Source organism: Numida meleagris, chromosome 1 (genome assembly GCF_002078875.1).
Source record: "Numida meleagris isolate 19003 breed g44 Domestic line chromosome 1, NumMel1.0, whole genome shotgun sequence".
Taxonomy (NCBI): Eukaryota; Metazoa; Chordata; class Aves; order Galliformes; family Numididae; genus Numida; species Numida meleagris.
Genome location: NC_034409.1, coordinates 70,611 through 90,039, shown reverse-complemented (window position 1 = coordinate 90,039; position 19,429 = coordinate 70,611). Strand labels below are relative to the sequence as shown.

Genomic DNA, 19,429 nt, shown 5'->3' with positions numbered 1-19,429 from the left:
CTGGACTCCTTCTAGGAGATCCCCATTTTTTGGAACTAGGATGCTCAAAACATCCCTTGTGTGGTGCTTTCACCAAACCAAGGATTCACTGGGGCCAGTGGTGGGCTCACTTGCCTTTGTCTCACCTGTTCTTCTGTCCAAGGGTTGAGCTCCAGATCAGAGCACACACGATCATATTCGCATCCCTCACCTCCTTACTGCCATCCCTCCTGCTCTCAAAATTCCCCTGCTCCTCCTGTGTAAGGCAGGAGGGATGCTCATTTAGTGGTGGGCTTGTGAGTGTTAGGAGATTATTGGACTCGATGGTCTTCTCCAACATAAATAATTCTGTGGTTGTGCTAAACTAGTCTTACGGCTGAAAGATTTCCTCTCCATGGTAAAATCATAATGAAAAAAGAAAAAAAAAAAAAAAGAAAATGGAGAGTAAGAAAAAGGAAATAGGACTAATGGCTGCAAATTTCCTCATGAAAGCATCAAAGCTCTTTGTCTGCTCTTGAAACAAGCAGTGAGAGTGGTCCCAGTGCACAGGGAGAAAAAGGGAGAAAACACCAGCAGGTGAGAGGCTCCTGTGTCTGGAAGAGAAAGACCTAAAGAGTATGAATGGAACAGAGAGGGTGCAAAGAGGACAGGACCAGGCTCCTTCCAGTGGTGCCCAGGGGCAGAAGGAGGCAAGGGCCGTGAACTGGAACACAGGAGGATCTCTCTGAACATGAGAGGTCACCTTTTTCTTTTCTTTTCTTTTTAATGGTGAGGATGAGAGAGCGCTGTCACAGGTTGCCCAGAGGCTGTGGGGTGTCCATCCTTGGAGAGACCCAAAACCCACCAGGACGAGGACATGGGCAGCTCTGAGTGTCCCTGCTGGAGCAGAGGTTGGACCAAATGGACCCAGGGGTCCCTTCCAACCTCAGCACTCTGTGATGCCGTGATCCGTGCTTTGGGTAGAGGAAAGCAGATGGATGGGTGTCAAGCAAGAGGATGCCCCTGAAATCATCTTGTGGTGTTGTTTAATCTAGTGAAGGGACGTGACAGTTGTACCCAGTTGCTTAAAACAGATCTGTGAAGGGGAAGGGATTTTTTATTTATTTTTATTTGGGGCTTTTTGTCATACTCTGTTTGATCTTGTGTAAAAACAATGGAACTGCACAGATGTAAGGTAACATCTTTAGTGCTCAGTAAACAGGGAGAGCACAAACATCTACAGAAGGACTCTCAGTCGTCTTTTCCCCAGGCTGAACAGCCCCAGCTCCCCCAGCCTTTCCTCGTACTGGAGATGCTCCAGGCCCTTCATCATCTTTGTGGCCTTCTGCTGGGCTCCTTCCAGGAGATCCCCAACTTTTTGGAGCTGGGGAGCCCAGAACTGGACTCAGTATTCCAAATGTGGCCTGACCAGGGCAGAGTAGAGGGGAGGATCACCTCCCTCACCCTGCTGGCCATTCTCTTCTTAATGCACCCCAGGATCCCACTGGCCTTCTTGGCCACAAGGGCACACTGCCAGCTCGTGGCCACCAGGTTGGCCACCAGAACCCCCCAGTTCTTTAGCCTTTCTCCTAGTCCTATTTCTCTAGCAGCCTCACATGGCACTGCTGTGCTGGGCCAGATGTGTACCCCAAGGGAGACCAAAGCTCCTGGCCAGTGTCTGCAGGGCTCCATGGCACTGGCGCAATGGGTAACAGCAGCCCTGAGTGCGTGTACCCAGCGAGTGGCAAGTTCACCAGGCATTGGCTGAGGGTTATGGGCAGCTACTGCTTCCCTGATACGTGAACAGGGGTCATCACAGCTCCACAGAGCAGTCAGCAAGACACTTGGGTCAGGGTGATAGAAATAGGATGGATGGAAGGTCAGGAGGCCCAGGCAGAGATCTCCAACAGCTCAATTCACCTGTGGCTCTACAAACACAGCATGGCGAGCCTCCTTCAGCTGAAACCTGGGCATTTTAGGTACTGGTTATCACAGAGCAAAGCACTCCAAAAACAGCAGAGCAAGAGGCAGGATGGAAAAAAGAGTAATAATGATCTCTTCTAGCTGGTGCAAAGTGATGGCACATCCCAGGCAGCTGGCAGAGAGCAGGCCTCGTGGCTGTAGCATCTCAAGAAGGACTTGACTTTGTGCAGGAAGCAGGGAAGGATGCAGTCACCCGAACTGCAAATGGGAAGAAAAGAGAGACATGTTGGGTGTTCAAGAGGATGGGTTTGATGGGCAGGAGGACCCAGGATTTGTGAGTTAGTCTGGATGCACACTTGCCGTGGTTTCCTCTGTGTGACTGCTGCAGTTGGATCTCCAGCACTGAGCAGCACCTCCCTGGACAGTGAAATCCCACTGTCTGCGAAATATCAGCACGGGAATCCTTCAGTCACCGCTGAAATAGAACCACAGCCACCCCAACAGCGAAACCCATACTCTGTGGTCACTGTTCACCATCTCCACCTCTTCTTGGCGCTCTTTTCTGCCCACAGACCGACACAGCTGCCTCATGGCCGGAGGGAACCAGACTCAGGTGACAGAGATCCTGCTGCTGGGCTTTTCCCATGGTCGGCCTTTCCTCTTTGTCCTTTTCTTGGCCACGTACCTGGTCACGCTGCTGGGGAACTCCGCAATACTCACCCTCGTGTGCCTGGACCCCCATCTCCACAACCCCATGTATTTCTTCCTCAGCCACCTCTCCTGCTTGGACATCTGCTACTCAACGGTGACAGTGCCCAAGGTCCTGGCCGACAGCCTTCGCCCACGGGCAGCCATCTCCTACCGTGGCTGCCTGGCGCAGACCTTCTTCCTGATGAGCTGCGCGGGGGCCGAGTGCGCGCTGCTGGCCGTCATGGCCTACGACCGCTACGCCGCCATCGTCCACCCCCTGCACTACGCGCACACCATGTGCTGGGCTGCCTGCAAGGCCGCGGCCGCGGGCTGCTGGCTGTGGGGAGTGCTGGACTCGGCGGTGCACACACTGCTGGCCTCCCGGCTGTCCTTCTGTGGGGCCGTCCGCCTGCGGCACCTCTTCTGCGACATGCCCCCGCTGCTGAGGGCAGCCTGCGGCAACACGCGGCCCAGCGAAGCGGCCCTGCACGCGGCCAGCGTCTTTGTGGGTCTCGGCCCCTTCCTGCTGGTTGTCGGATCTTACCTGCGCATTTTGGCGGCTGTGCTGGCCATGCCCGTGGCCGCCGGCCGCCACAAGGCCTTCTCCACTTGCTCTGCCCACCTGCTGGTGGTCACGCTCTACTTTGTGACGGCCAACCTCAACTACAACCGGCTCGGCACCAACGACTCGCCGCTGGCCGACATGGTGGTGTCTGCTCTGTTCTGCATCGTTACCCCTGCGTTGAACCCCCTCATCTACAGCCTCCGCAACCAGGAGGTGCAGGCAGCCCTGCGGAGGACCCTGTGTAGGCTGTGGGGCTCCCGGGGCTGTGGGGCTGATGTGGGGCCTCCTCCTGCTGGGATCGTGGGCTCATAGAATGGCTCAGGTTGGAGGGGTCCTTAAAGACTCTCCAGTTCTGTGGGCTGGGTGCCCCCTACCAGCTCAGGGTGCCCATGGTCCCATCCACGGCCTCGGGCACCTCCAGGGTGTAAAAGGGAGAAATTACAGCAGACTGGGTCACACTAGGTTTGCTGGTTTATTCAGGTCAAGTCAAAGTTGGGTCACCACCGCAGAAAACGTCAACCTCTTTGTGCTTCATGATCACTTATACAACATTACCCTTCTGGATGCGTAGGACTTAACGTTTACAAAACTTTCCATAGAATTCTTCAAGTCATCTACCAAGTCCCAGATGAATTACTTAATCAGCACACTCTTCTCTCCTAGTCTCATTTCTCAGTTCAGTTTTGGAAGTTTATCTCCAGGTCATTGTGTCTCACGCTCTGGTTTTTGATGGTTCCGAAAAACACAGGTTGTTATTAAAGGACTTCACAACAGACTTCACAATAAGCATTTTCTTAACTAAAAGTCAGCTGAAACTATGTCTACTTCTTATACAAGCACACCTGTAGAAGCTAATTCTTCATCTTTTGCCTATCTGTCTTCCCACTAATTAGCTGGACTGGGTTTTAGACTAGCTGTGGAAGGGTCTACACAGGGGACAGAACTGAGAACCTTTGCTTCAGCTCATTCAGCAGCAATGCAAATCACAAAATCACATGATTTAATTCAAAGAAGAAAATAATTTATTGAGCAGGGTTGGGGCACCCACAGCTCTGGGCAGCAGCGACAGGGCCTCACAACTCTCTGCGTAATGAATTTCCTCCTAATATCTAACCTAAATCTCCACTCAGTTAGTTTGAAGCCATTCCCCTTGTTCTGTCGCTACCAGACCAGGCCCCCTCCTGCTTGTAACCCCTCCAAGTACTGAGGGCCACAGTGAGGTCTCCCCACATCCTTCTCTTCTCCACACTGAACACCCTCCTCTCCCTCAGCCTTTCCCCCATGGGAAAGGTGCTGCTGCCTCTGATCATCACAGCTGTGGGTTTGGGGCTGCCTGAAGCTGGGGCTGTTCATGGCACACCACCGTCACTAGTCTGACCCTTAGCACATCACCAGCAAGAAAATGGCAGAATCAAGCTGGGATCCAGGCCACAGGCCCGGGGTTTTGTTCAGACAGAGGTGCTAGTTGAGCTCTGTAGTATATAAAGTCACTACTCATAGAATCACAAAATGATTTGGATTGGAAGGGACCAGTGGAGGGCCACGAAGATGATCAGAGGGCTGAAGCTCCTCCTCTACATGGACAGGCCCAGAGAGCTGGGGGTATTCAGCCTGGAGAAGAGAAGGTGCCAGGGGGACCTTACTGTGGCCCGCCAGGACCTGGGGGGGGCCTACAGAAAAGCTGAGGAGGGACTGTTCATAAGGGCATGTAGCAACAGGACGAGGGGAAATGGCTTTAAACTGGAAGAGGGGAGATCTATAGGAGATCTTAGGAAGAAATTCTTGACTGTGAGGGTGGTGAGACACTGGAGCAGGTTGCCCAGCCAGGTTGTGGATGCCCCCCCCCGGCAGCTTTCAAGACCAGGCTGAGTGGGGCTGTGAGCAACCTGGACTGGTGGGAGGTGTCCCTGCTAATAGCGGGGGGTTGTAATGAGATGGTCTGATGGGTCCCTTCCAACCCAAACCATTCCATGATTCTATGATTGCACGCTGAGCTCATCACAGGACCCGTTGCAGCCGCATTGCTACCGGAGGATGCTGTAATTGGCAATTTCCTGCGGTGCCAGACATGGGCTGCGCTCAGCAGGACCAGGAGCAGTGCCCTGGGGGCTGACCAGAGCACCGAGCCATGGACGTGGCACCAGCACAGAGAGCAGAGCCCGGCCCCAGCAGAAGGGCCGCCAGTGCAGCCCCCTCCCACTCAGCCTTTGGCACTGGGTGATGCCCGCTGGGTTTCTCCTAGCTGCCACCAAAGCTCTGCGCTTTGCTTTGCAGCAGTAAATCCCAATTCAGTGGAGCAGTGGTGTGGCTGTGGGTGCTGCGAGACAGCTTTTGGGAAGACCTGTGTCTGTGATCTCTGCTCTGGGCTGGCCTGCTGCTCCCAGCCAACCAGACCGGAGACCTCTGATCCACCTCTGCTTTCCCTGGGCCCTTGCTGAGTGCAAGAAGTGACTGAAGCACCTTCACTTGAGAGCCTCATCTAACACAGTCTGCCATTCTGGAGAGCTCCCAGGGAGGGAACACCAGGAAACAAAGGGCGAACTCTGCAACAGTAAAATGTTGAGAAAGTTACTTTGGGGTCCCGGGGTGGAGAGAGGAAAAGAAAAAAAACCTCCAGGAAAAAAAAAATAAAAAGAATTTAAAATGACAACACCTTACCCAGCTCAGAATGCTTTTCCCATGGGTGGCAGACAGGGACCGTGGTTTTGTCAGCACCGAACTGCCTCCTCCTGTCCGGGGGCAGATGAGGCAGAACAAAACCTGAGCTGCACCAGCACCAGCACCCACAGCTGGGGGTCCCCTGCAGCTTTCGGGTACCATCCTGCTGCTGGAGCTCAGCGCTGTGCTAGGATGCGCTCCTGCATCTCCTTGCAGGAGCTTTGGTCCTAGGGGTGGTGCTGGCACTTGCACACCACTTGCACGCCAACAACCAGCTCCTGCAGTGGCAGTGAGCATACAGCCCAGAGCACACTGCTTTAGGGGAGAGCTTTGTTTGCTCTGGATTGTCTCCTGAACACTGCTTGAACATCACAAATTTAAAAATGATGTGCGTGTTTCCTCCAATCCCGCTGCCCTCACCCTCTGTCTTTTCCTCATATCTGCAGAAACAAGGGCCCTTCTCGCTGTGCACAGCGTGCTGTCATGAAATAAGGGGTCATGGGCATGAGCAGGTCAGAACAGAAGAGTTTATTGCTTGAGCTATGGGGGGGAGCATGGTGTGGCACAGAGAGATGCTGCTGTTGTGAGCTCTGCCCAAACAGGGCTGCTAAAGGTTTTGTAGACCTCAAAGTGATGCAACCAACTCGTGCCAGGGAAGCAGGATATGGCCAACAGCACCAGCAATGGGAATCCTTCAGGTAAGGGAACCCCAGCCAACGTGAACAATTCACTCCTCTCATAATTAATTCCTACTGACAGGTGAGATACTTAGCTGCAAATAACTATTTCCACAGTGGGGAGGGGTGGCCTGGTTTCAGCACACCAAGTGCAGACGATGACCGAGCACCTGCGCGTGTGTGTGCACTTATGGTCCTTAACAGGAACAACAGGGCCCTTGGAAATATCACCCGGGCTGCGACCAGCAGTGCTTCTGGTTCCTCTGCCAGATGGAAGGGATGTCCCTCACAGAACATTTCCCTCTGAGTCCCCCAGGTGTTGATCTGAGTGAAGCTGTTTGCTGTTTTCCTCTTGCTCCAAGGCACGTTGTTCAGAATCATCACCCTCAGAAAACAATCCAAATGTTACGCTTCATTGTTTACCCCAGAAATGATGCATCTCCCAGCAACGTTCTTGGCATGGAGGGGGAAACTAAGCAAGTCATCTGCTGCCTGAGCAAGGTCGGCCCTCATTGCTGTTGACCAGCACACACTTGATGAACTGTTCCATCCCACAGGACATCTGCAGTTATGTCTGTTTACACCAAACTCAGCAGTGTTCACTGCCAGGGTCAGATATTCCCAGGTCCCTGCCCTGCCCAGACAGACCCAGCCCGCTTTACTCTGCGCTGCAGACATGGCCCATCCTGCAGGTGGGAGCCCGTCTTGAGAAAAAGGCACTTTCAGCCTTCACAGCACTCCTGCCCCACATCCACATGGGGGAGGTCAGGGCCACAGCCCAGGGCATCGCCTCTTATTCTACAGCTGTAGCTGCTGGACTTAGCCCTGCTGGTAGAACCACAGAACCACCGAGGTTGGAAAAGACCTCTGAGATCCCCCCATCCAACCCCAACCCATCCCCACCAACCACGTCCCCAAGTGCCACATCTCCACGGTCCTGGAACACCCCCAGGGATGGGGACTCCCCGCTGCTCTGGGCAGCCTGTGCCAGTGCTGACTGCTCTTTGGAGCACAAATTGTTCCCAGTCTCCAACCTGACCCTGCCCAGCACACCGTGAGCCCATCCCATCTTGTTCTATCACTGTTCCCTGGGATAAAGAAGGCCTGTCCTATGGAGGTGACAAACAACACTCCCTCCTGCCCTGACCAGATCACAGCTGGTGTTCCCTGTCTGAGAACTGCCCTGCTGGAACAGAAATGGACACAGTTCTCCTGCACGCGCTCTGGTTGATGTGAGGGATGATCCAGACAGAAAAGATGTCGCATCTCACACCCCCAAGTTCTGAAACCATCCCACCTTTCCCAATGGGATGGGAACCAGAATCCATCCCGGACATTTCCTCCCATGCTGCCAAGTTGTTCACTGCTATTCCTCGCATGCGTCCGTGCCAAGCGGAGCCAAATTAAGCTAATTATGCATAAAGGGCTGAAGCGGAGAGAGGTGGAGGTTCGGGAGGAGGCAGTCGGACCACGGCCTCACTGCAGGAGCTTCACGTAGTTCGCTGGGAAGAGGCCCACTTTGCCGTGGCACTGCCCCCGCCACCAGCCTTCATCCACCATCTCGATGTGTGTGATCGTGTCATTGGGATCAAAGGAAATCTCGTCATCTCCATCTGCAGGGATTGATCAGAGAAGATGGTGGCTGTGCAAAGGTAACACTGGGATGGACTGGTGTACATCCCTCCTCTCCTTCTTCCCAAGCAGGCTGACAAATCACAGAGCTCATCGCACCCACCCTGCCTGAGACCAGCATGAACAGAGCAGAGGAAGGAGAGGAACTTCACCGATGAATGATGAAACAGCTGTGTCCCAAAGCAAGCTCTCCTTTCACTTTCCATGAGGAAGACGTTTCAACAACCGAGCCCAAACCCATCCACCACAGCTGATGGAGTGAGCCACCACCTCCCATCCCCTGCCAAGCTCCCAGGGCTCCCCATGCCAGGGTGACCACCTTTCCCACCACCCGGATCACAGACCCACCTCCTTGGTAATCGTACAGGGCCACCGCACAGATCCCAGGGCTCTCCACCTCATAAGTGCTTCCCCCTGCAGAAGACAGGACAGGGAGATGAGACAGAGGTTAAGGCAGCCACGGAGGTCTGCTCGGTGCCCATCTGTCCATCCTGGAGTGAGCTACATCCAACCCCTGTTGGCAGAGAGCTGTGCACCGTGGCTCAGCGCACGACGCTCCTTGCTTCCATGGCTTGGAGGAAGGAGCAGCAGTTCTGGTGCTTCGGGATCCTCCTTCAGACAAAGTCTGGACAGAACTCCAGCTCCTCCCTTTCGCCAAGCGAAGTGGCAATGGAAACAGCAGCAGCCGCTCATGCAATTTGCTCTCGTGCTCCCTGCTCCCCTGGCACGCAGGAGGCACCAGCAAGCTCAGGTCTCAGAGCACTGTGAGCTGTGAACAGAGCCAGCCCCACAACCCTCAAAGGAAGCACTGCATCAGGTGCAGCCTTCCTGCCCTCCCCATCACCAGACACCCGCTGCCCGACCCTGTGCCCCATGCCACTGATTTGCGCCTTGGAGCAGAGCAAGGGGCTGGGATGCAGCCAGGCCCCAACCAACACAGATTGCTAAGCTGACCGCCAGACTTCGGGACAGCAAACCCCTCTCAGTCTGTCCATCCATCCCTTGATGTAATTAGACAGATGCACGCTCTCTGCGGCTCTTTCCCCCATGCTCACCCTGGCAGGGCTGGCTCTGGCTGGGCTCCTCGGGAATGATCTCCTCGTAGTCCTCCCCTCCATCCTCCTCTCCCAGGCTGCAGGTGGCACCCGGCTTTTCCACAGGTGCTGGTAGCTCCTCATAGTCAGCGCCCGCGCTGACACTGTCACAGTAGTCAGAGTGCTCCAGAAGCTCCTCGTAGTCTCCACCGATGTCGAAACTCTCACTGTAGATGGGCTCCTCCTGCTCCTCCGTCAGATCTGCTTGCCTTGGGGGCAACGCGGGTGCTATCTCCTCCTCCTCCTCTCCTTCTGCCTCCTGCCATGGAGTGAGAAAACAACAGGAAAGTCACCTGCAAAGCACCTGCTGTAGGCATCTCCTCACTTCACAGCACCCATCCAAGGGCACCCGCACCACCGCACACATCTGCAGTGCCACCATTGGACCCACGGAGCATCATCCACACCTGGAGCTCAGCCATCGGCTCAGGGCTGCACAGACTCATGGCTCGTGTATCCAAGTCCATCTCATACCACTACAGCCCACCATACTGCTGCAGCAGTGACCACCCCCCAGGCCCACCCTGCATGGTGTAAGGTGCTGCGCAGCCATGTCCCACCACCACCCCAGCACTTCCCCCTCCTCTCCCTGCAGGGCTGTGGGGCAGCCCCTCCATCTCCTCTCTCAGCACCTGCTCTCCTCGTGGCACAGGCTCCTGCTCAACTCTCACAGGGACCCTCGCTGGCACAGGGGCAGGAGGTGGCTCTGTGCGGTCTGTCTCTCGCTGTGGGATTTCCTGCTGGAGAAAAGTCGCCAGAATCCTTCAGTCCCTTTCAACCACATCCATCCCCGTTCCCATCAGAGCAACTCTCAGATGATACTTCTCCTGCTGAAAGCTTTCCCAGCTGCCACAAACTGACAGATGGACACCGGTAGGCCTGCAGAAAAGTCTTCTCTGCCAGTCCTGGGGACATGGGGAAGTGATGGCCACAGGGAGATTGTGGCCATGGGGAGGTGGTGGCCAAGGAGAAGTGGTGGCCATGGGGAGGTGATGGCGAAAGGGACATGGTGGCCATGGGGAGGTGATGGGGGAGGTGGTGGCTATGCGGAGATGGTGATGATGTCCACAGGGAGGTGATGGCCATGGAGAAGCGATGGCCATGGTGAGGTGATGGCCATGGTGAGATGGTGGCCCAGGGGAGATGGTGGTGATGGCCACAGGGAGGTGATGGCCATGATGAAGTGATGGCCACAGGGAGGTGATGGCAGTGGGGAGGTTGTTGCCATAGGGAGGTGTTGGAGAGATGGTGGCCATGGAGAGATGGTGGTGATGGCCACAGGGAGGTGATGGCCACGAGGAGGTGAAGGACACAGGAAGATGGTGGCCATGGAGAGGTGATGGCCACAGGTAAGTAATGGCTACTGGGAGATGGTGATGATGACCATGGGAAGGTGATGTCCATGGGGAGATGTTGGCCATGGCTCACCTTCCGCCGTGCTGCCTGGCCCTCCCGCGCCTGCCGCCTGGCCCGCTCCTCTTCCACCCTCTTCCTGCTCTCCTCATCTGCCAACTTAGCCATGTTCTCAAACCGGGACCGCAGGCTGCTGGCACCACTGGAAGCTGCTGCGTGGAGGTGACCACTGATGCAGGCTGCCCAACATCTCCTTCCACCACCCCAAGCACCGGGAGAAACCTGGCCCTCCACATCCCCCGGAGGGACCGCTGTGCGGCTGCCCTCCTCACCCCCCAGCACTGCCCAGTGCCTGCGGTGTGCTGCCACTGGGGAAATGGGACCCAGCAAGCCCTGGGCAGGTACACGCTTCTCTCACCTGCCTCCACTGGTTGTGTTTTCTCGTATCTGGAGGTTGGACCTTCCATCTCGTCAAAGCCAGCAGCACTCTGCAAGAGGAAGGGAACCAAGCATCCGGTGTATTAGGCTGAGACAGACCCAGAGGTTCAGCCACAAGCTTTGCTCCCAGCAATGTCTGTCTTCAGCAGTAGAACTGCCACGGCCCTGAGGAGACCAAGTGCCTTCCTGCACTGGAGTGTATCTGCTGTGTCTGCTGCCCTCAGCCAAAGGCCATGGCTGTTCCTGCAGAGGGGACATGCTCCGAAGTGTGGGGTGGAGGCCAACCCTGTGAGGTCCAACACGGCCCAGTGCTGAGTTCTGCACTCATCAAAGCAAGGAGTGTGACCAGAGAGAGGCAGCAGAGCTGTGGGGGTCTGCAGCACAGCGCTGTGGGGAGCCGCTGAGGGAGTGGGATGGGGCAGTGTGGGGCTGAGGGGCTCAGGGAGAGCTCAGCGCTCTCCCCCACTCCTGACAGTTGGAGTGAAGTAAGGGTTGGTGTCTGTTTTCAGGTAATGGTGATAGGACGAGAGGGGATGGGCTCACAGTGCACTGGGGAGGGTCAGGTTGGAGACTGGGAACAACCTCTGCTCCAAAGAGCGGACAGCACTGGCACAGGCTGCCTGGGGGTGTTCCAGGTCCATGGGGCTGTGGCACCTGGGAACATCGTTGGTGGGTACGGTGGGATGGGTTGGGGTTGGGCTGGGGATCTCAGAGCTCTTTCCCAACCTCAGTGATTTCACAGCTCAGTTATTCTAAGAGCATTGATCAGAGACTCACCTTATCCACCCTGTCTTTCTGGACCCCATAGCGGCCTCCAAACCCCCTGGCATAATCTGTATGGAAGAACAGAAACCAATTTATATTCTAGAATACTGCGTAGGTCACTCCAAAAGTAATGACTCCTATTTATTTCCATGAAAACTAAAGCAGATGCAAAGAGCCAGACCTAGGGATGTGCATCCACATCCCCCATCAATCTGCTGCGCTGCACTCCAAGCCCTGCTCTGGCCAAGTTTGCCCCTTGCTTTGGGGGCTCATAGTGCCCCCCCAGCTGCCCACACCTCCACAGTATGCTGCATTTGGGTTTTGGCAGCACAAACTGTCAGCTCTGTGCCCATCTATACCTGTTTGAGACGCGTGGGGCTGCACCTCCTCCTGGTGGTCCCAGCCTAAAGCACTCTTGTCCTGACGATCTCTCTGGACCCCAAACTTCCCACCGAAGCCCACTGAGTAGTCTTTGGCCATGGGGATCCCAGTCGTGGCATAGAGGGGAAGAGGGAACAGAGAGGAGGAGAAAAGTATCAGCGTGGTGAGCATGGGGCTGTAGTGCCCACTATAGTGCCCCTATAGAACTCTGTAGGGGCAGCAGCTTTCCCTGCTCCAGACTTAGGAAGAGGTGATCACCTTTCTGCGAGTCGTGTTTCTCCGCCTGGCTCTTGTAGTCGAACCCCACCGCCGCTTTGTCCACCTTGTCCCGCTCCACACCGTAACGGCCACCAAAACCCTTGGAGTAATCTGAGGGGGTGTGCAATGAGGTTCTGGGGAGCTGCAGGGAGGGGGAGAGCAGCAGGGAGGGGGGAACGGCAGTGGAGATGGGGGAATGGCAGCAAGGATGAGGGAATGTCAGTGGGGAGAGAGGAGGAATGGCAGCAGGGATGGGGAAATGGCAGCAGGGATGGAGGAATGGGTAGGGAGGAGGGAATGGCAGCAGGGATGGGGAAATGGCAGCAGGGATGGAGGAAGGGGCAGGAAGGGGGGAATGGCAGCAGGGAAGGCAGCAGGGATGGGGAAATGGCAGCAGGAAAGGCAGCAGGGATGGAGGAATGGGCAGGGAGGGAGAACAACAGAGCAGGGGTTGGAGGGTTGGAAGCACCTTGAGGGCCATTGAGGATGAGAGTCTGGGGGAATGGGGGCACAGGGCAATGTGGGTGATGGCAGCAGGAGGTGGAGGGCGATGGGCAGCGGGGACACGGCATGGAGCAAACCTTCGGGATCATAGAACAGATGGCAAAAATTTATGGATGGCTGAGATTTGCCACAGTGGAACCTCAGCTCCCACATGGAAACCACTGACTATGGGAGCTCAGTAAATGCTGAAATGTTCATTTCTGGAGATGTGTTCCCTCCACCTGTGTCTCACTGGGACGTTACGTGATGGAGGCACAGCACATCCTCCTTACACCTCTGCTTCCTACATCCCCACAAAGCACCACGCATCAACCGCTGTAACTCTATTCAGTTATCCACCAAGCACCACCCCGCTGTTGGCCCCCGTCCTCCAAAATCTCAGCCCCTATCCTATCCTCCAGCTCCATAGGGATCCCTTCACAGCCCCCCCCGTCACCAAATCCCACCTGAAGAAGGAGGAGTGCATTGCAGTTTCCTCTCTTTGCTCCCCCAGCCCCATTCCTACAGCTCAGCACAGTGGGGCTTCTCCACCAAACTCAGCCTGATCGGCCCATAAGGGTTTTCCAACAGAGAAACACGTCTTGGATTTGAGAACAGCTCTCCCAGTAATACTCCCTTTGTGCCAGAGCAGCTTAAGCTTCACAGTCGTAGAATCACAAAATCACAGAATCCTTAGAGTTGGAAGGGACCTTTAAAAGCCGTCTGGCCCAACTCTCTGCAATGCACAGGGACACCACAGCTCCATCAGGTTGCCCAGGGCCTGATCCAGCCTCACCTTGAAAGTCTCCAGGGATGGAGCACCCAGCACATCACTGGGCAACCTGTGCCAGTGCCTCACTGGGAAAGACTTTTTCCTTATATCCAGCTTAAATCTCCCCTCCTTGAGCCTGATGCCATTTCCCCTTGTCCTATCACCACAGACCCTGCTAAAGAGTCTGTCCCCTCCCTTCCTGCAGCTCCCCTTTGGATACTGAAGGTCCCCTCGGAGCCTTCTCCTCCACAGCTGCACAGCCCCAGCTCTCAGCCTGTCCTCACAGGAGAGGTGTTCCATCCCTGGGAGCATTTTTATGGCCCTCCCCTGGATGTTCTCCAACAGGTCGGTGTCTCTCCTGTGCTGAGCACTCCCCATCTGGACGCAGTGCTCCAGGTGAGGTCTCCCAGTGCAGAGCAGAGGGGCAGATCCCCTCCTTCATCCTACTGGCCATGCTGCATTGGATGCAGCCCAGGGCACGGTTGGCTTTCTGGGCTGCAATGGCACCTCGCTGGCTCATGTCCAGATTCCCATCCACCAGTACTCCCAGATTATTTCAGCAGGGCTGTGCTCCATCCTTTCATCCCCCAGCAGCTTAGAATCATAGAATCATAGAATTAGCAAGGTTGGAAAAGACCTACAAGATCATCCAGTCCAACCATCCACCTACCACCAATAACCCCACTAAACCATGTCTCTCAACACCATATCTAAATGTTTCTTGAACACCTCCAGGGATGGTGACTCCACCACCTCCCTGGGCAGCCCATTCCAGCGCCTGACCCCTCTCTTGGAGAAGCACTATTTCCTAACGTCCAGCCTCAATCTCCCCTGGGCAACTCGAGGCCATTCCCTCTCGTCCTGTCACTGTTACACGAGAGAAGAGGCCAACCCCCAGCTCACAACAACCTCCCTTCAGGAGTTATAGAGAGCGATAAGGTCTCCCCTGAGCCTCCTCTTCTCCAGACTGAACAACCCCAGCTCCCTCAGCCGCTCCTCAGTAGCCCTGTGCTCCAGACCCCTCACAGCTCCATGCCCTCCTCTGAACACACTCCAGGGCCTCAATGTCTTTCTTGCAGTGAGGGGCCCAAAACTGGACACAGTACTCAATGTGCGGCCTCACCAGGGCTGAGTACAGAGGGACAATGACTTCCCTGCTCCTACTGGCAACACTATTTCTGATCCAAGCCAGGATGCCATTGGCCTTCTTGGCCACCTGGGCACACTGCTGGCTCATGCTCAGCCCAGCATCGACCAACATCCCCAGGTCCATTTCCTCCACACAATCTTCCAGCCACTCTGCCCCAAGCCTGTAGCGTTGCCTGGGGTTGTTGTGGCCAAAGTGCAGGACCCAGCACTTGGTCTTCTTGAACTTCATCCCATTGGCTTCAGCCCAGAGATCCAGCCTGTCCAGATCCCTTGGTAGGGTCTTGCTACCCCCAGGCAGATCGACACTTCCTGCCAGCTTGGTGTCATCTGCAAACTTGCTGAGGACACTCTCAATGCCCTCATCCAGGTCATCAATAAAGATATTGAAGAGGACAGGCCCCAGCACCAAGCCCTGGGGAACATCACTCGTGACCAGTCACCAGCTGGATTTAACTCCATTCACCACTGCTCTCTGGGCCCGGCCCTCCAGCCAGCTCCTTACCCAGCACAGAGTGCACCTGTCCAAGCCATGGGCTGCAGCTTCTCCAGGAGAAGAGAGAGTACCAGCTTGTACTGGTAGTGAATGAGCATCATCATGAAGACATCATCATGAAGAGCATCATCATGAAGACCACCTCATGGCAGGGATGTGGGTGTTCGATGTAACCTCTTACATCTTCATTTGCTGCAAGGTATTTCTGTGCTTCCACACAGCCTGAAGTCCCACGTCTACAAACTGACTTCCTACACAGGAACGTGTGAAGGTGCCACAACTGAGCCTGACTCATTACTTTACATCAACCACAAATGCCTCAAAACTTCTTCACTCTTTTGTAGTTTCCCCTGAAAAGAACACGGCTCCGAGCTTCTTCCCCCGTCAATGGTGTTCTCCTCGCATTGGCCTGAGGCAGCATGAGGAGCTTTGCCCCTGACCTTCTCTTGGCTGCAGAATATTTCAGCTTTGGCTTCAGCTCTTGCGGCGTTCCCTCAGAATGCAGCTGCTCCTCTGCACACCTCTAAGTTTGCCTCAATGGCCTCCAGAATTCTGCCCAAGTTTGAGCGCTGCAGAGGCTTTTGTTGCCATATCCATTGTTGTGTTTCTTCTTATATGTCTGTTTTTTGGTGTGCGTGGGTGTAATCACTTCTCATATCTTGCAGTGCTGCGTTCTGCCCATTCCAGTTCCTCAAAGGGACTTTTAAAGGACAAGGAGCACCACTCACCCATTAACATGTTGAGGTGTGTGGGGGGGTCCTCTCTGCTCAGCCAGGAGTTTCCAGCCAAAAGCAGAAGAGAGCAGCGATAGGGATGGACAGAGCAGGACAGGGCAGGGCAGCAGGCAGCGGGGTGAGCATCAGGAATGGGGGATCTGCACCGAGTGGCAGAATTGAGATAACAGAGCTGTGCACAGCAGCCAACGCAGGATGCTGGGAGCAGGAGGGTACTGCAGAGCACCGAGGTCCGAGCGTGCTGTGGACTTGCCTTTCTGGGACGAGTGCTTCTCCACTTCACCCTTGTATTCAAACCCCAGCGCTGACTGGAACACAAAGGGAGGAATGGTGTTGTGCTGGGGGCCGGGTCCCACCAGCAGGGGGGTCTGACCCCAGGGATGGAGGGGAGCGTGCCGTGCATGCATATAGCAAAGCACCTGGGCAGGGGCTGAGATGTGCATGAGATGGAGGGCAGTGTGCCATGCATGCACATAGCAAAGCACCTGGGCAGGGGCTGACCCCAGGGATGGAGGACAGTGTGCCATGCATGCACATAGCAAAGCACGTGGGCAGGTGCTGAGATGTGCATGAGATGGAGGGCATCATGGCATGCATGCACATAGCAAAGCACCTGGGCAGGGGCTGACACTGACATGTGTGGGATGGAGGGCAGCATGCCATGCATGCACACTGCAAAGCATTTGGGCTGCAGACCAGCAGTTGGGCTGAGAGCACTGCAACTCCCACAGCAGCAGTGCCTGGGATGCAAACATAGCACTGCCTGCAGAGCACAGTGCATAGATGTTGGTGCAGAGCTCATTGCCACGCACGTGCTGCAAGCTAACAGCTCTCGCCCTGCATGCTGGAGGTGAGCTGTGCATTGCAGCGCGGTGCACAGCACACCAAGCCCTGCGCCCATCAGCACGTTGAAAATTGCATCAACAATCCCAATGCAGCACGGGCCTCAGCTGCATCCTCCTGCTGCTCTGCTCAGCGCACCTTGTCGGCTCGGTCCCGCTGCACGCCGTACTTCCCCCCGAAGCCCTGGGCTGCATCGGTCTGTGAGGAATGTTTCTCAACATCAGCAACGTACTCGTGGCCCACGGCGCACTGAGGAGAGAGGAGGCACAGTGTGAGCACTGTGTGTTCAGAGCAGTGGGACAGATGGGGACTGCTCTGCTCTGCTCTGCTGCCACAATGAGTGTGGGGTGACCTGGGGGTCCTGATTGATCAGTGGTTGACCATGAGCCAGCAGTGTGTCCTGGTGGCCCAGAAGGCCAATGGGACCCCGGGATGCACTGCACAGAGCGTGGCCAGCAGGGCAGGGAGGGGCTCGTCCCCTCTGCTCTGCCTGGGGGGGCACAGCTGCAGCTCTGTGCCCAGACCAGGGCTCCCCAGTTCCAGGCTGACTGGGAACTGCGGGGAGAGCCCAGAAGAGGGTGCAGAGATGGGGGAGCCTGGAGCACCTCCCGATGGGGACAGGCTGAGAGCCCTGGGGCTGTGCACCTGGAGGAGAGAAGGGGAGTGCGGATCTGAGCAGTGCTGATGGATATCTGATGGGCAGGGGTCAGGGGGATGCGGCTGGGCCCTGGTTGGTGGCACCCAGCGCCAGGACGAGGGGTAGCGGGCACAGACTGGAGCCTGGGGAGTTCCACCTGACCATGGGGGAGAACTTGGTGCTATGAGGGTGGGGAACCGTTATTCACTGTTTCTCCAAACCCAGTAGGGAGGCACCTGACTTAGCTGTCAGCAGCAGTGTGAAACCAGCAGCACAGAGCTCCGTTCCACAGAGGGGAGTGTTGCAAGGACTCAGCAGGGGCGAATTACATGGGTGGGTTCAAGCATTTTGGGATGGCCTATGGGCAGACATGTGTGCTCTGCACACCCTCCCTTCAGGGCCATGGCTGAAGACAGAGACAGGAAACACATTTCCACGGAGCCCCCGGGGGTCCCCTCCAATTCCGTTACCTTGTCCATTCGGTCCCGCTCTGTTCCAAATTTGCCCCCGTAGCCGTACGAGGCCTTCGGGCCGCTCTCCAGCTCCTTCTTCTTGATGACCTCGTGCTCCTCGGACACTGTGTTCCTCAGCTGATGGATGCTGCAGGGCAGAGAGCATCACTGCGCTGCGGGGTCCTGCCGCCCCACCCCCCTCCTGGCCACGCCCCCTCCGTCATCCAGGCCACGCCCATATAAGCCACGCCCGTATAGACCACGCCCCCCATCCCACCCCTACCCCTTCACACTCACTTGATGTGCTCGGCCCGCCCGGAGCCTGCAATGCTCTTCGCCCCCCATCGCTGCTCCTTCTCGGAGATGTCGTTCTGTGGAGCAAACCACCCCCGTCAGCACCACCCGGAGCCGAGAGAGCCCTGACGGCCCCAGGGGGTGGGAGGAGGGGAGCGGGGATGAGCAGACAGGCGCTGCACCCCTGGATGAATTGTTGGGTATAGGGAGCAAGCAAGGTCTTCACTGAGGGTCTTCGCTGAGGGTGGTGAGGCACTGCATGGCATGCCCGGAGAGGTGGTGCTGCCCCGTCCCTTCAGACACCCACGCTCAGGGGACGGGGCTCTGAGCACCTGATGGAGCTGGGGGTGTCCCTGCTCATCGCAGGGAGTGGGACAGGTGGCCTTTAGAGGGCCCTTCCAAGCCAAACCATTCTGCGGTTCTAAGAAGGTCCCTTCCACCCAAAACCATTATATGAGCTTATGAAGATCCCTTCCAACCCAATGCATTCTATGATCTTATGAAGATCCCTTACAAACAAAACCATTCTATAGTTCTAAGAAGGTCCCTTCCAGCCCAAACCATTCTGAGGTTCTGTGAAGGTCCCTTCCAAATCCAACCCAAAACATTCTATGAACCTACAAAGGTCCCCTCCACCCAAACCATTCTGAGGTTCTATGAAGGTCCCTTCCAACCAAAACCATTCTACGATCTGAAAAAAGTGCCTTCCAGCTCAAACCAGTCTATGATTCTGTGAAGGTCCCCTCCAAGTCAAACCATTCTATGATCCTATGAAGGAACCTTCCAAATCCAACCCAAACCATTCTATGATCCTATGAAGGTCCCTTCCAACCAAAACCATTCCATGATCCTATGAAGGTCTCCTCCAACTCAAACCATTCTATAGTTCTAAAAAGGTCCCTTCCAGCCCAAACTATTCTGTGATCCTGTGAAGTTCCCCTCCAACTCAAACCATTCTGCATTTCTATAAATGTCCCTTCCAAATCCAGCCCAAAACATTCTATGATCCCATGAAGGTTCCTTCCAACCAAAACCATTCTATGAGCTTACAAAGGTACCTTCCAGCCTAAATCATTCCGTGATCCTATGAAGGTCCCCTCCAACCCAAACCATTCTGAAGTTCTGTGAAGTTCCCTTCCAACTCAAACCATTCTGTGATCCTACGAAGGTCCCCTCCAAC

At 55.6% G+C, this 19,429-nt stretch overlaps 2 protein-coding genes across 4 annotated transcripts in view; one reads left to right on the top strand and one right to left on the bottom strand.

The window, feature by feature from the left end:
- Window positions 1,385–3,911, top strand: LOC110392316 (olfactory receptor 2A12-like). The gene has a single exon (XM_021384464.1). It carries the CDS (start codon window positions 2,471–2,473, stop codon window positions 3,446–3,448), a length of 978 nt encoding a protein of 325 aa, XP_021240139.1. The 5' UTR covers window positions 1,385–2,470; the 3' UTR covers window positions 3,449–3,911.
- Window positions 5,787–19,429, bottom strand: part of HCLS1 (hematopoietic cell-specific Lyn substrate 1) — a 16,725-nt gene continuing 3,082 nt past the window's right edge. Inside the window, exons 3-15 of one of the 3 annotated variants that reach the window (XM_021384463.1) lie at window positions 18,253–18,326; window positions 17,974–18,103; window positions 17,005–17,115; window positions 16,277–16,331; window positions 12,393–12,503; window positions 12,113–12,223; window positions 11,766–11,821; window positions 10,969–11,038; window positions 10,626–10,762; window positions 9,830–9,934; window positions 9,159–9,456; window positions 8,452–8,517; window positions 5,787–8,084 (exon numbers count right to left, since the gene is read on the bottom strand). In XM_021384463.1, the coding sequence (XP_021240138.1) occupies window positions 7,948–8,084; window positions 8,452–8,517; window positions 9,159–9,456; window positions 9,830–9,934; window positions 10,626–10,762; window positions 10,969–11,038; window positions 11,766–11,821; window positions 12,113–12,223; window positions 12,393–12,503; window positions 16,277–16,331; window positions 17,005–17,115; window positions 17,974–18,103; window positions 18,253–18,326 (1,461 nt within the window). In that variant the 3' untranslated portion in view covers window positions 5,787–7,947. Of the gene's footprint in view, window positions 8,085–8,451; window positions 8,518–9,158; window positions 9,457–9,829; window positions 9,938–10,625; window positions 10,763–10,968; window positions 11,039–11,765; window positions 11,822–12,112; window positions 12,224–12,392; window positions 12,504–16,276; window positions 16,332–17,004; window positions 17,116–17,973; window positions 18,104–18,252; window positions 18,327–19,429 lie in introns of all 3 variants that reach the window. The other 2 variants (XM_021384461.1, XM_021384462.1) reach the window with 2 other exon arrangements.